Consider the following 16,752-nt stretch of genomic DNA (forward strand, 5'->3'; position numbering starts at 1 on the left):
TATTGCTTGTTTTCTCAACTTAACTCGCTTTTAATTTTGTCTTGATCGTTCCCCCTGAAATGCTTTGACCTGGGACATGCCGTTGGATGCTTTTTTTCTTTTTCCAGCTGTTGGCTATTGGTGTTGTGGCTCAGGAAGTTATGAACGGTGTAGGCCCTTCCACCGGACTGGTCATTAACTTATCTATCAGCCTCGCCCTCACGATGGCTATTTACGTCAGTGGCAACGCTTCCGGTAATCTCTCAGGGCATTATTAAGCAATTCACATCAAAAGAACAATATAGTCAAATGCGGAAAAATAATAAATGTGAAATTACATGTCCAACATGTATCTCAAATGTAACAGCAACGTAAAAAAGATAACTTTATCATAATTTCAATTGTAAATGAATTTTTACTGTTATTTTAGAATAGCCCAAATAAGCACTTCGTTTGCCGTATTGTCATCAGTATTTACGAATAGAATGCTATAATTTGCTACATTTTCAACATTTACATGGACAGTTGGAATAAAATTCTAACTGAGGTAAAATGACAAGAGGCTGAATTCATCCACCATTTTACTCTATGCTGTAAGTTTTTCTTATAGTCCCCATAAAATTTCAGAAACTTATACTGAACGTAAACGGTTGAGGGAGTATCTTGCGGAGGCTAGTTTTAAAACTTGTCACGTAGAGTGAAGCTATCACACCCTTATCCGAATCTAAGAAGAGCGGTGACTAATAAATTGCATTTATCACCGACGTATTTTTAAACCACGTTGTTGAGCAGAGGAGGGAGAGAGTATAAGCTGCACGGGTGATCATGTTCCTACTATAAACACTGCCGTGACTGGTCTGAGTTTACTCTTCATGCATACTGTGTTTTGTACTTTAATAACTATGTCGATGATACATTTTGTCCTTTAGTAATCCTGACGATAAAATACTATCTAGACAAGTGTTATCTCTAATTATCTTATTTGTTGTATTTATTTATTTGATTGTTGTTTAACGCCGTACGAAGGAACTTTTCACTTATATGATGGTGATCAGTTTTATCAGTGGAAGGGAACTTCAACTGGGGTAAACCATGGATCTTTGGCGTATTACCGACGAACTTTCACACGTCTAGTGATGTACACCGTATTTGTAGAAGACAAGTTGCCTTCAGCGGGAATCCTGGGACGATTTAAACCCATACCCTGTGTATCCTGATGATTGAAAGGCAAGTCATTTGTTACATGTAACAAATAAATACATACAATGTATAATGGTATAACATAAAGGGACATCTCATAGTTTCCAGTTCCACCGAGAGAGCGCCTTGCTTCATTATAAATGTGTTCAGGAAACAAATTAAACAGTGGCTATCTTCGGTTTGTATCAGGTGGCTACGTGAACCCAGGAATCGCTTTGTCCATGTGCCTGACGGGTTACCTGAGGTGGAGGAAATTCCCAGTGTTTGTTCTCTGTTACTTCGTCGGGGCCTTCCTGGCATCTGCTACTGTGTATGCAGTCTACTATGGTAATATACATATAACTTTCATTCTTATTTAATCTTATACACCTTGTATTCTACACAGTTAAGTCTGGATAACAGAAAAAGTACCGAAACCTAAGCGTCAAGTTTGACGTTCATACATCACTCCTAAGCCACGAAGAGGTGTCCTAAGTTGATAATCACTCTACAGCATGGAGGGCAATACAAGAGCTGCGACAACAGTGTAATATAGTTGGTAAATGGTCACCAATCATTTCCAAAACAATTTACCTAAAACACCAGTTCACAACGCAATATGTAGGACATATGTAAATAAGGTCCGAGATTTTTAAAAAAAACTTGATTTAACTAAATATTTATCCAGACTGCCTTGGGGAACAATTCTTCCTGTTTTTTTTTTAACAAATTGCAAATGTTGTGAATGTGAAAATGTTGGTAAACTTTGGTAAATACCCCTACAAGACACCTTGGAGTGAAAGGTGTATATTTGATTTGATATATATTTTTAATCATGTTCATGTCTTCCAGAAGACATAAACATGCTTGACGGTGGGGAACGTCGTGTTTCTGGCGTGAATGGTACTGGGTTTGTGTTCACCAGTTATCCCACCAACCCCAACCTCTCCAAGGGAACAGCCTTTTTAGAAATAGTAAGTATTTTAGGTAGTAAACATATCGATAGCCCCAGTAAAAGAAATAAAAGTAACAGAGATCAAATTCAAGCGGCGCGTAATGAAATTTCTTCTGGAGAGTTCTACCAGGTCTTACAAACTTCCAAAGTTAATGAAATATAGGACTTCAAGAAACAGTGAACTTCAGATCTTTGATTTCTTCTTAAAGTTGACAGCGCATACATTGCTCGTGATCTGCACCTTAGCTCTAGCGGACGAAAGAAATATGGCACCCTCTAAAGGAATGGTTCCTATCCCCATTGGACTTAGTGTGTTCACCATATGCACAGGCTTTTCTCACAACACTGGTTGTCCAATTAATGCTACCAAGGACCTGGCTCCTCGCTTCATGTTACTCGCTGCTGGATATGGTCCCGAGGCTTTGACGTGAGTTTGACACACATGACTTCAATTTCTGTTGCAAAAATATGTTACTCAGTGCTTAACTATGGAGCACTGGATAACTCATCGTTTGGTAATTGTTGTACTTTAGATTGCAATGTTTGGAGTAAGGTACAAATAGTTGATCTTCTGTTAACCTTTTATTTTTAAGAATAGATATCTTTTTTTTATATAAGATTATAAAATTGTCCTTTAGTGCTTTCGAACTCTTGTGATTGGCTTGGCAAAGGCCTTAATTTGCGATCTCTGTATTTACTATAAATATTACTCCACAGATATATGGACTACTGGATCTGGGTCCCTCCAGTGGCCAGCATATTTGGCTCTGTCCTGGGCACTTGGCTGTATCAGCTTATTATCGGACTACAGTGGGAACCTCTGAGAGAGTTGGCAACAAATAGGGACTTGACATTGGATGAAAAAATATTGATGCAACGTATGTATCTCGTAATTGTTCCTGTTTTAATTCAATATACACTTTACGATTGAAAACAGGTAGTTACACTACACTGCTAAAAAGTTCTTAGATGTCTATGAATATGGAAAGAAGTCAGTCGTCGTGTCATATATGAGCTGTTTCTCTAACATTTCCTTCCTTATTCAGATGGATTTGTCCTGCGAATGCCACCATTCTACACGACTGCATCGAACAGGATTATGGAGAATAGGGGTGCTTTGTTCCACCGTATGACCCTTGGACCAGACAGTCAAACACTGAACCACCAGCAATTTAATGTAATATAACGAATGTTGAATTTGTACCAAATTGCTTTTGCTTTTCCACCCAAAGTGGAATATATGACGAACAGTTCAAACTCCTCATACTAGACAATCATTTTGTTTTAACCCATTTCTGGCAGGTTGGCATATAATCATAGTTCTAATTATAAGAAGCTATTTGTATTATAATTGTTTAAATATTTCTCATCAAGTCAAACTGGATAAAATCTTTCCAGACATAATTTAATCAAACGTTTTTGGTACAGGAAATAAATTTTATTTTTAAAATTCATCTCGATAAACTCGTTGAACTTGGCTTTTGCTTTTATTAGTTTTAGAGTTCCCATATTCTTCATCGAGATCAGTCTGATGATATACTGTAAACTGCATTGGCGATTCGCTTACACAGAAAAATGTTCGCATATGGCACAGTTGGTGCAGAAAATGTAACCAAAACATATTTACTGAGACGCCAAATGTTCGAGACGTCACACCTAATATACGAGACGGTACACCAAATACTCGATACTCCAAATATTCGAGACGGTACACCTAACATTCCATCATATTGTTTTATTTATTTCATTATTGGTTGACGCCTGCTTAACAAAATATATTCGAGATGATATCTTACCATACAAAAGACTACAGCGTGGAGTGTGATAGCTGGCAAATAGCTACACGTAACCGGTGAAATCAGGCCTCAAATATATATAGCTCGGTGATTGTTTCATTCTTGTAAATGCTTAAATAGGTACAAAGACTGCATATCTGACTATCTTGCATGGTCCTATCCTTGGATAAGGCAACAGCTATAGACAGCATGTGATGGATCCTGCACATTCCCTCCATATCCTAGCAACGGCATCTTGTAGAATTTAAAATAAAAATGGTAAACGTTTAAAGGAATGAAGGCGAGTATAAAGGGATAATATAAATTTTGAAATTACAGGTTATCCTTGATTATATAGTAATATACAACGGGGCCTTATATAAGGCAAGCATGTGCATATCTCCTCTTGTAGCATTTGTTAGATCTTGTGTAAAATGTGATGATTTCAATAAGGTTCATTTAAAAAAACTGGTGTGTTGGTGATACTCCATCAAACGCCTTCATTTTAAGTTTCCTAAATTCTACAGGTACTATAACATTGTGACTGATATATATATATATATATATATATATATATATATATATATATATATATATATATATATATATATATATATATATATATATATATATATAGACAGAGGGCTAGCGTTCCTGACCTGGTATATAATCTGACAATTCATCATCATTAAAAACTGTTGACAGCTTCTCTTTCCACGAATTCGTCCTACTTTCTTACTTTATGTACTTTCATAGTCTTTCCGATTAACCCGGGTGTATGTATATATATATATATATATATATATATATATATATATATATATATATATATATATATAGAGAGAGAGAGAGAGAGAGAGAGAGAGAGAGAGAGAGAGAGAGAGAGAGAAAATAAATATAATATGTGAGACTACATCACTTGCAGAGAGTAAAACCAGAGTAGCGACGACAGCGTGATAGGTGACAAATGGTCTCAACTAAACAGTGAAGTACGGCCTCTTGTCAGTTTATCTTCGTTGGGGCTTTCAATGCAACTGTTCATGTAAATGATAGAACCGTGGCTAAAATTAGGTAAATAAAAGAGTGGTGTTAATTGTAACAGATGACGTCAATAGTTTAAAGTGGCTCAAAATGATGTGATGTTATCGCATTTAATAAACGATAGCTTGAAAACTATGCTCCTAGACGAGGTTTCGTGGACTGATTGTCCACCAGCAAAATTGTGGCTGTTGTAAGTGAGTGAGTGAGTACTTGGGGTTTAACGTCGTACTTAACAATTTTTCAGTCTTATGACGACGAAGGAGTCCTTAGAGTGCATGTACGTGTAATGTCCCTCCTTGTTATCTGGTACTGCTTCACTGAAACGACTTACCGAAGGCAAGTAAGCAGCCCCACCTGAGCCATTATACTGATACGAGTCAACCGGTCGGGGCAACTTACTTGCCTTAGTTAAGGCCTCTAAGTGAAGCAGGACTAGATAAAAGAGCGGTGGAAATCCGTTCTGCACATTAGATGCTCTTTAAAGACTCTTTCGTAGTCATGTGACTTAAAAATCATTAAGTACGACGTTAAACGCCAAGCACTCACTCACTCACTTTTATATTAACAGGGTAGACTAATCATTTGTAAGTGTGGAAGTGAACAATTCTGTCAGTGGTTATGCCCCCTGCTGTATGAAGTCATGCAGAATATGTCCTCTTCTATGATCCTTACACACACGCTGGTTAGTCAGGATGAACAAGCTGTTACTTGTCTGTTGTTGGTACCGCTGACCCTAGAACAAGCACTATATTACAGCATTACATGTATTTATACAAGACCTGTGCTCTGTCCAACAGTTAGACATCGTGAAAAAAAACCTGACCATAGGGACATATTTTGAGTATGGCGTTAAACGTCAATCCAATAAACATATATCTTAAAACACCATGGATAAAGTAGAAGTAAGAAAAGAGTAGTCTTATATCTGGTTACTTATTTATTTGGATCCTATTTGATTGCTCTGATACTACGGCGACCGGCGTTATGGTGCATGATGGTGGGAGGAAACCGGGTAGAGCCCGCGGGAAACCCACCACCATCCATAGGTTGCTGTTAGACTTGCCGACTTGCGACCGGAGAGAAAGCCAGCGATCGCCTTGGGAAGAGGCTTCTTTGTCATTGTTCTGTAGCCTAGTATTTATTTTTTATTTAATAGACGTTTTATTCCTTAGTCAAGAATATTTCCCCTATACGACGGCGGCGAGCATTTTGTTGGGAGGAAACCTATCAGTGCCCGGGGTTAAGAGTAGTCTATAATGCAGTAAAATACCTAGACGCGAACTCTCGCCCAGACTGAACGATGAACTACAAATCTTGATTCAGGCTGGAAAAGCTGGTGTCAAGTTATGTAAACCAAGTCACAGAGATAGGACAGGTTCTAGGACAACTGAGTGTTTATATCCTGTCAAGAGTTAACAGTATATGAGTTATTACCAGTTGCTAGGTGCGCCTAGCTGCAGGCCATGTGGTACACATGATACTGTAAGGTGAGTGAACTCGAGAGCTATTACACTTCTGGCTACATTTTATCATTCTCCACATACTCCAGGAGTACATCGCTATAATACAGTGAAATGAAATAGAACTAGTAGTATCGTTTCCATGTCAGACTTCAAAATAATAATATTTTGACTAAATGTCCATTTAATTGGTTTTCATTTGACATCAATGTAAAAACGAAATAGACTTTCCACAGACAAACAATGTCTTTCATTTTTAAGTGCACGGCCAAAATACTCAAATTGAGTGATATGTAAATTACTCAGACGTTTACCACACACGAAGTATAAAATAACTTAAGTTAATATTTAATGATGTGTGCTTACCATATCCTAGGCGACGTCACATACACAAAGATAGGCATAGGAGTAATCCTGACCCACTGGGATAGCCTCACGAACCAACGTTTATTGCTGATCAGAACCTTAACGTTCACAACAACGTCGAAGAGAGGACGTGAGCTATATTTTTATCCTGGGTCAACCTTCTCGAATGTCTTACGTAATGGTCTATTATACAAGCAATGACATTCCCTTTGCTTTGAAAGGCCAGACCAACTGCAGGGATTTGTTATTCTTTTATACATAACCAAAAGAGTATGGATGGTACACTTGACTATTTATTTGGTTGCTTCAGGCGACAAGGGCACTGGATGAAACTGATTTCATCCGATGACTTGGGCGTAAGTATATAGGTGTTAGTAAAATATTCACCGAAACGCCTTCAGTCTATTTTATTATTTAATTTAGCAGCCATAGCAATATTTTTATTGTCAACAAATAAGACAAGGTCTTGATAGATGACAACTTCTGGGATTATTCTTGCGACACTCAGTGCAGAAGCTGACACCGATGTCAAGTGTTTGCTTGAAGCCCACTAAGAAATTATATACGCCACTCAAAGAAACAATATCCTACTGGATTCGATATCGGCATGCAGAACGTGTAGGATTTCTGGCGCGCTCCCCTTTACAATTGCCTCTCCTGGCGTTAACCTTGTGTTAAGATTTGATATATTAACACGTTTTTTGTATTTGGCTGACATAGTAATTTTTACTCCCTGTTTGTAATCTGATTAACACATCGTTCCCACATGCACGGAATACTGTATTCAATGTCCTCAGTTAAACTTGAGATTAGTTACGTATTTCTCTGTGTTGGTAATGCATGATATTTATTCTTGTTTTGAAAAATAGGTGATGATGGGTATAGCTATGGCACGTTTAGAATTTACATTTTATTTTTTTTTTCATGTTTAGAATTAAATCAAATCAACATCTGGCGAACAGTTGCAGTCCAGGCAGCGAAATTTGGCGCGAACGAAACCGTCGGTCGCGCAACGGTTACGTGCGGTTCAATTTGGCTAACCGGAAAATCGGTTAGGCCAACTGTCCAACGAGAACGTCCTTAGAGTCAGTGTGCATTAGGTAACTACAGATAAACTGGACTGAACAGCTTTCATAACCACAACGCGGCCAGTATGCGGTCAGCCACAGCCAGCTGCCTGTGCTGGCCACATGGAAATGTAATCATTCATATATGCTTTACAGGCTTTGAGATAATACTCAAATTATTTATTTTGACTTATCTTTTCACATATAAGCCTGTATAACGGAATTTCACGTAAAAATGTGCCACAGGAGTCAAGTACCAACCAGGCAACACACAACGTTGAAACACCGTGTGAGTGTAAAATTTCTCTTTCTTTTGTTCACCAACCTTACGGTATGAGCTGCTAGATATAGAAAAGAAAAACAAACATAACATTGAGCTGAACTTTTATTAATGATCCAGAATGATGCCTGAAACATAAACCACGTAAACAATTAGCGTAACCGATCGGGTTGATAAACATACGTGGCGTAACCGAATGATCGGTTAGGCGAGGCGGAAAAGACGTAACCGATTTCTGGGTTTCGCCGGCAGGCCAAATTTCGCTGCCTGCAGTCAAAGCCCAATTGAGATACATATCTTGATTAATGACACTTACGATATTAATAAACAGATTAACCGCGCTTTAAAATCATTCAAATCTGTCCTCCATCAGTATGTAGGTCAAATGCAAATACATGATCTAAATCCGCTAAACGTGGGTGATCATAAACATTATATAGTTACTGTAATGATCAGGCGAAGATTCAGTCGATGCTTTATATACATTGAACTTCATCTTTTTTCCCAGTACTCTGGTGTTTGAGTTAAACAAAAACAAGAAGTCTATCAGTGAGTGTTTTTTTTTTTCGTGGAATGTGTTATACACCTTAATCAAATTACTGAATGCGTTGAGTTTGCTTTAATTCTGTTTCACTTCCGCCAAGTTGTTCGAGTGAAAGGCTACCATTTAGAGTAAAACTCGTTGATATAATGTTACAATATTGCATTTGTTTAAAGGCGACTTGTTTATGTTGGAGGGTACCTTAACATGTTTTCGTTCAATACCTTTACCACAGAATTGTTGAATAACGCAATGTCGCTGTAATCGTGGTGTATAAAAAAGATTCACGAAGCTTTACTATGATTGTGTTAGCCACAAATCATTACCCTTTGCACCAAGCAATGACGACATGTAAATTGGTATTCAGATGTCAGTTTACATGTTTAAAGTTGGATTATCATTCGAAGGTTCACCGTGCTGTGTCTTCTCTTTCGTATCAAATCGAAAGAAAAGCCGTAATCCCATTCAATTCATTATTTAATCTCCATCAAAATATGATATGACGGAAAGGGCAAGAATAATGTTGAGGATAAGAATCCAGTGAATGTCTGATTTGTTCGTGCTATAGGTTATTGCAAAGGGCTGTCATACTTTTCATTGTCTCTAATTACTTTCTAACGGACATTTGTGAAGTACAATGTCTGTGTTTAGTCCCCAGCCAACCCATGACGATGATCACACGTGCACAAAGAAGAGCAGTGCCTTTATTTACACAACGGTGTTTATTGTGACGACGATCAGTCGGACAGTACGCAGCACCACAAGTTTGTTCATGCATTATGTGGCAGCCTATGTGCACGTGTCTAAATTAGAAGCGAAGCAAATGATATAACAATATATAGCGTATTGGGTAAATGAGAAGTGGGACATTACATACAGCGTAGTAACACATCTGAACCTGACAATCTTCAATTTATACAGGCTTCCAAAAGATGTTGGTTGTCGTCTTGGTGCCATACTCAGAAATTTTTCACTCATATATAATGTTGATCAGATGTTATGGATGGAGAAAACTGGAGCGAAAAAAAAAAGATGTGTGAAGTCGACAAATGCCTGATCTATCCATTAATGATTTATGAACAACAACGCCTTTTTGACGTGGTGTAAATTAATCACCCAGGGTAGTCTAATGTCATGTTTCCCTAATCGTGCTTAATAATCACTGAAGATTATATTCCCTGCGTACTGCCTCGCGCAGCCTTTTCGTGCAGGAAATCACCTGATACCTTCTTGTTCTCGCATTATAGTCTCATCTTACACTCTATCAGAGCTTTGTCCATTCCACAGTACATCGCTGTTAGTGGCAACGCGTATAACCACACAAATATCTTACTTCTATGATCTGGATGAATGTAATGGCATAATGTGCCGTGTTACATGATGCTATCTGATAACATAAATGTAAAAAGATCTGTGGAGTAAAATAAATCAATAGATCAAAGGTTTCGTGAAATGAGAACATACCCTGAAGAATAGATGAGAGAATATGCAGCACATGTATGTTTGCATTATCAAAAAATTTAGATTTCTTATTTCTGTTTTATAAAAGACATGTAATAGATAACCTGTTTCTGTAATCATCGATGCCTCGTGCATACTTTTATACAGTAATGTTTACCGAATGTCAGATCATCGCCAACACTTCAACATACCGCTCATTTAGCTGGAAGCAGTCAGGCATATTTAAAGACAATATGTTTCTTGTTTTATTTCAGTGTTTTACTCAGTTAACATAGTACAGCAGTACAGCGACCCAGTATTCAATAAATAAACAATCGTAGACAATCATGAAACGCTACACAAATGAGTCCATCTTCAATAAACTTAACCATCGTTTCGGCACGTAAATTTAATTATTAATTCAAACGCGAGTATGTCTACTGTTTATGTCGAAAGCCATATTCTGGATAAATTGATGTAGTATGTACAAGAACACTAGATTTCCTTGCCTATGTGCCGAATTTGAGTAAGGTTGTTCCGAACTAATCCATTATTTCAGGTTTAGACTCATGAATCGTCGGATATAATCACATTTATCCCTTGAGTACGTACTCCGCTGATCTTTATATTCAGGTATACCGCGTACAAAGCATCAACAAAAGATAACTCCTATAGTACAGTACGCCAGCATACTGACGCCACGGTGAAGTGTGTGTAATTGTGACATGACGTTAAAGGAGAAGAAAATTTAAATATCAAACAAATACGATTGAAAAGAGTATGTATTTCCTCGCTTGACCATCGGGAAACCGGAATGTTGGATGTAGGTTCCGAGTTTACACGAACAAGCCGGCGGTTTTAACGACTGTCAATGGCTGAGAGGCAACACGCCCCAGCATAAATTACAGTGTGTTGAAGATGGAGGACGCGATGAACTCAGCGATTTATGCCAGCTTTGCCGTTTTCAGACTTCACGTGTATGTCGAGGAAAAATCGCAAACTTATGAAGCAGGCACCACCAGATAGAAAAAAAAATGCTCTTTTCAGCCTATAGTGTCATTGTTTTAAGTTTTCTTCTCCTTTAGGAATGGTATTAAGAATCGTATGGTGACCTAACGTGACTTGGTTTGAAATCCTGAATGAATCTAACCTTACGCTACTCCTCATTTGGGTAATACCGCTGGATCATTTACTCTACAACTTACGTTATCAGGAAATTTGCGGAAACCCATGATGATACATCTAAGTCCCATATCCTTATATCGGCTCAATTAATTTGTCACATTTCATCTCTATACCTAGTACACCTATTCTTAACCCTTAATGTCAGTATACCCTCCCAGAGTGTCGGCGCACGAGAAAACTGACGTCTGTTATCTGTTATATGTACATACGTTATAACCCGACCTTTTATCGTCCTGTTTTACATTATTCTGCACAAAATGTATGTACATACACTGTGTAGAAGAGTCACAACTTTTTTTTAAGTACACTCGAAAAGAAGGTAGGTAGATTTAAGATCACAATGAACTGATAATCAATTTTCAAGAGTTAAACAGTTTCAAGGTGGCACAACATTATATTTTGAGTGTCCAGTGTTCCCCACCCCTCAATGTACCCCTACCCCCACCCCAGCCACAAGCCGCGAGGCCTCTGTCTGTGCATATTGATTACGACTGTAAGTAAACGAGCCTTAGACTGTGACCGGCTACACTTCCTGCTGCCGACACGTTTAGCTCACCCTGCGTCCAGTTATCAACTAACGTCGCCTTAGCAACACTAAACACAAACCAAACAGATCGCCAAACCGGCGTTATCATGTGGTGTAAACAGCGGAGTTGACATTATACTGCCAGGAACCCCAAACTGTTAAAAGGCAGCATAGAGGCCAGTTGGATAGCAGACACAACCGGAAAGGCTTCCAGTCCCTCACTGTTATCACAAAAGTCCACCTGGGGTAAATTCGCCCGTACGCCATTAGGTTATTAAGATTCGCATCCAGTTCAAAGTTCAAAGATTCCAATGGGTTGCAACTCAAGCAAAACTACCGGGACTGCTACAGGTCCAGCAAAGCAGAATAACGATGCGGAATGTACGAATGGTGACGTGGGTACAACTGACCAACAAAACAACACGGATACGCAACCGGAAGAGCAAGGTGAGTTTACCGTAAAGTTCAGCTAGTCATGTCAAGAATACATAAACTTTAACAGAAATCAAAAGTATCCTACTCCATAATCTAGAAAACCAGAATGGTGTATATAGCAAAACTTTTACAAAAGTTTTATATACTAGTGCTTACCTATCATTGAAGTTGCGAGTTCGCAGTGTATAATACCGGAGGTTTATAACAACCATCAAATGCATATACATGTACTTTCACATATATTGTAATGGGTAGGGTGAAGCTGAACGGAATTTGAATTGAAATCATTTAACATACACATCTTCAGATTTAACACCCAATCTGAGATAAGTACCTCGCTCCATTTTATGGTGCTAATTTGTCACAGCCTTAATTGTCTGAACATGAATTGTCCATCATTTTATCAAGTATAGGGATAAATGCTAAACATCTGGCAATGCCATTCTATGTGTACTATAGTGATACGCCCATAACAACCTGATTCCCTTGAAGTAACTAACAAACCATGTTTCCAATGTAATTTTTTTGGAATTGAATACAGTTCAAAATATTTAAAATCGACGAGTAAAAATGCATGCAAGAAAAGGAAAGAACTGGGCCTATGCTGCGGACTGCTGTTTGTGTCACAATTCATGAGTGGAACATGCGCATGTTTAATCTCTCAGTACCGGTACCTTGTATGTGTGACTGTGAATGCATTGATTAGACAAACGTTGTGACTTTAAATTTTGTTTCTCAGTCCTTTTAACTGAACAAGTCAAAGGGCGACTAATGAAGGCGATGTTGTGTTACAGTTGCCATAGTATGGATTATATGTCTGCGCTGTATAGCATATGTTCACAATGAATAAGTAATAAGACACCAAGAGCAATTAATCCTGTAGTATAAGTTTACCGGCCCGTCCACTTTGTGCTGCAAAGTGAGTAGTATGTGTTATCTGTTAACCGTCCGTATTACTCTGCACTGACTCCAAGTGAAATGACACAAATTGTTAGCATGTATCCCTTTACTGGGTAATGTCTTTAATTTATGCCCCTAATGCTGTCTCCGCTACCAGTTCGGACACTTTAAGTCACTACGTGGTACAGCTTCCCAGTTCTTAGTTATAACTTTCATGAAAAAACCGTTTTACAATCGCTAAGCACATGCATTTTAATATCGATTCAGTACCATATAATGTTAGTTGAGCTTTGCGAATAATAATTCCTTTTGGGCCTTTTTTCTGATGTGCACAGCACTCGTCAAAAGAGTTTCTTGGCCGAGAAGCACCGAGCACATTGAAAGAGGGCACCGGAGTACCTCATGCTCAACATAAGGGAGCCATCTCCAGGGTGTACGTCGTAAACAGCTATGAATTTTCAAGACTGAGCTGCTGATTGGCCTGTCGTAAATTATTTTTCAACAGATTGTGCAAACATTGATCAGAGCTATCTCCGGTTGATTTCTACAGTAAATCATTTCCAGCTCGTTTCCCAATCAATACATCGTCTGAGCTAACACTGTCTCTATGACGGCGGGAAAACAAACGGCATTGTTTTGGTGACTTTAACAAAGTTATAGCCTAGAAGCAAAGACTTGGATTGATAGGGCTTCGTATTCACCTTGTACTTTACTCAATCTCTTCATATGAACGGAGAATTTGCTTGACACTTTTACCGATACAGGGTTGTAAATCTTGAACTACATGTATTTATACACTTATCATATAAAAGAAGGTTAATTAATAGTGAAGACCCACGTATCGCAGGTGTGCTGGTGTCCTGTTGGATTGCATCGATGATTATAGCCTCATTTTGCATTAATATACCACCAAGGTAAACGTATAATCCCTTGGTTTAAATGATAACATAAACCTGGTCGAGGTATATTTTTATGAAAGATATTGCCCTCATTTTTCTTAACGTAATAAATGACCCACATTTTCGAGTCGTGGTGGTCAAGATATAGTAATGGCAATGTGACCTTTAACCCAATTCATTAATTCATTCATTTGGGTAGTGGTCTGTGTTAAGGCTGTGATAAGCCTGACCCAGGCGAATTTCTTTCACATAGATTGTGTAGTAGTTGAGCCTAAATCAGCCCAAGAGGGCAAAGTTTGGCGCATGGCTCATCAGTACTCCTGAATGAAATGGTTACACCTATATAGGCATATAGTTACTATCACTGTATGAAATGAGGTACATCGCAGCCCGGTCAACGAATGTGTATGACTGGCTGAAAACGTTCCATCCATTTTTCTCTCTTTATCTAAGAGTTACTCTCCATCCTTTTTCTGTCTTCTTTATCTAAGTGTCACTCTCCATCCTTTTTTCTCTCTTCTTTATCTAAGTATTACTCCATGGAAATATTTCTGAAAACACCATGTATGAAATTAGCCATGAAAATTCCGCATTGATGGTATTAGGCTTTATTAATACTATGTTAGAGTGTGCATGTAAGCTGTTTCCCGATTTATATTCAGGATCCACTCCAGTATATACATGTGTTCCTGTCCCACTCCCTTCGTCGAATTCTTACCACTCAACCGCTAGTGATGTATAATTATTCTATATTATTAAAGGTACCCAAGGCTTTGATACCAGTCACTGTCTTTCAGGTGAGCACAGGATTGGTGTATTAAACAAATGTACATATATTTAGTATGTCAACTTATATATGTTACAGGTAATACCGAAAGGGACACAACGCCAACTCAAGAAACAGAAAATAAGGTCATTAACGATGCTGGAGGTAAGCATGTACTCAGATGGAAAGGCAGACGACCCATCTTATATTTTTATATGAATATAATTCAATATCTACAATCCTAAGCGCATACATGTATCTATAATTCAAGCATACATGGAAGCCAAAATGATTACGATCACGCAACGGAGAACTTAATAACAAAATAATGCCTTTCAACTTCCATCGTTAGGTCTTCCTAAGGGTATATATATGATATGCAGCTCTGTATCGATAAGATTATTATTTTTGCAAAAAAGACATCATAGAAAGTAAGAACAGCGGATGATATGTATCAGCTGACTGAATTCCCTGCGCGCAGTGTAAACTCAAATTACATATTAATCTATCTTAAGCTAGCGGCACGTAATACATTGTCCTTTATCAGGCAAACTCTAGATGCGTTATAATCTCCTGGAAATTGAATCGCAAATTAATCGTATGTAGCTGATGTTAGAACAGTAGTGACAATATACATTGAAGATCTTAAATGTATTATGATCATAGATCAATTATTAGATCTTATTATGATCAATGCATCGCCTATAAATATGTATGTATATATGGCTTCAGTTTTTAGCATCTTTGCTTCCATATACAGACAGCTCTTTACGTAATGGCTTTCTACATATACATTTTCGGTAAAAACAGATAGACTCGTGGACATCATTACCGTGAGGGGCCTAAATATGGCTAAATTGACGTCAAAATTTTTAAATGCTGATATGATGAAAGTGACTACAGCTAGACGGTAAAATCAGAGCAGTAACGGCAGTATGACAGTTGACAAATAGTCACATGTATCGAGTGAAATCCGACCTCTGGTTCCTTTAACTCAGTTAGGGCTATATTCTAAAACAAATGGAGTCCTGGTTGTTAACAAATGTTTGATGATCAACAGAAAACAAGGCAGATACGATAGAATCTAACGGCAATGACGTCACAACAAATGGAGTGGACACTTCAGCAGCAGATCAGAATCAGGTTTTAGCCGACACAAATACAGATGAAACTGCACAGCAACATGGTATACCGTTTTGTCAATGTTTTTGTGTCTGGTGACGTGTCTTGTGTTTGGAGGTGGTGGTTCTGCTTTGTGTTCTAAAATCCTCAAATTCTATCGGAATGCCTAATAAATACATCATTCATTCAATTCGTTGTTATATTGGTTGTCATATAGGAGGGGTATTCTAATGGCTTATTCTCTGATGCCTGTATTATGAACAGTATTCATGCGCCCATATATGCTCGTGCTCCATATGAATTTGACCGCTCCTGTAAGCATGGTGCATAATGATTATGTTATGTGTTTATTTCAGAGGACTGATTCCCGATTGGAATGCTCGTAATGTACAAAGAAATCCAGTATATCAAAGACTCAAACCCCAGTGCACCAAGGGGTTAAGATGAGGAGCCACATAAACTACTTCGTACAACCCATTCCATACTCCCGTCAGTATTCATACGCCAACACAAAATATACGCCTTTTTGTGAAAGAGGCCAGAAAATAGTGTGTAATATAGAAAAATAAGTTAACAGTTAACGAAGATCATTTTATATAAGAGCGAATATATATATATATATATATATATATATATATATATATATATATATATATATATATATATATATATATATATATATATATATATATATATATATATATACACACACTGGACACATCATGAACCTTGTGAAGGATTATCTTAGATGTCTTAGATGAGTTTCAGATGTGTCGCGATTCTCTCTTATATGAAATGATCTTCGTTAACTGTAACCCAGTCATCAAGTTTTTTGG

The 16,752-nt window shown here is 37.9% G+C and overlaps 1 protein-coding gene across 2 annotated transcripts; it reads left to right on the forward strand.

Annotated features, from left to right (window-relative positions):
• The first annotated feature begins 10,095 nt into the window (after positions 1 to 10,095).
• LOC135470348 (uncharacterized) lies at positions 10,096 to 16,524 on the forward strand. Of its 2 annotated transcripts, XM_064749224.1 has the most exons (4): positions 10,096 to 12,241; positions 14,894 to 14,959; positions 15,855 to 15,980; positions 16,273 to 16,524. In XM_064749224.1, exons 1-4 carry the CDS (start codon positions 12,106 to 12,108, stop codon positions 16,278 to 16,280), a joined length of 336 nt encoding a protein of 111 aa, XP_064605294.1. In that variant the 5' UTR covers positions 10,096 to 12,105; the 3' UTR covers positions 16,281 to 16,524. The 2 variants fall into 2 exon arrangements, 1 of the variants encoding a protein (XP_064605294.1); XR_010444384.1 differs by lacking the exon at positions 15,855 to 15,980 and having other exon boundaries at positions 11,530 to 12,241.
• The last annotated feature ends 228 nt before the right edge of the window (positions 16,525 to 16,752 follow it).

This window comes from Liolophura sinensis, chromosome 7 (genome assembly GCF_032854445.1).
Source record: "Liolophura sinensis isolate JHLJ2023 chromosome 7, CUHK_Ljap_v2, whole genome shotgun sequence".
Taxonomy (NCBI): Eukaryota; Metazoa; Mollusca; class Polyplacophora; order Chitonida; family Chitonidae; genus Liolophura; species Liolophura sinensis.

Excerpts from the sequence above, each read along its gene's own strand:
- LOC135470348 (XM_064749224.1), top strand. The coding sequence starts at position 12,106 with ATGGGTTGCAACTCAAGCAAAACTACCGGGACTGCTACAGGTCCAGCA. Across the intron at positions 12,242-14,893 it reads TACGCAACCGGAAGAGCAAG|GTAATACCGAAAGGGACACA; the intron begins GTGAGTTTACCG and ends TATATGTTACAG. Across the intron at positions 14,960-15,854 it reads GGTCATTAACGATGCTGGAG|AAAACAAGGCAGATACGATA; the intron begins GTAAGCATGTAC and ends GATGATCAACAG.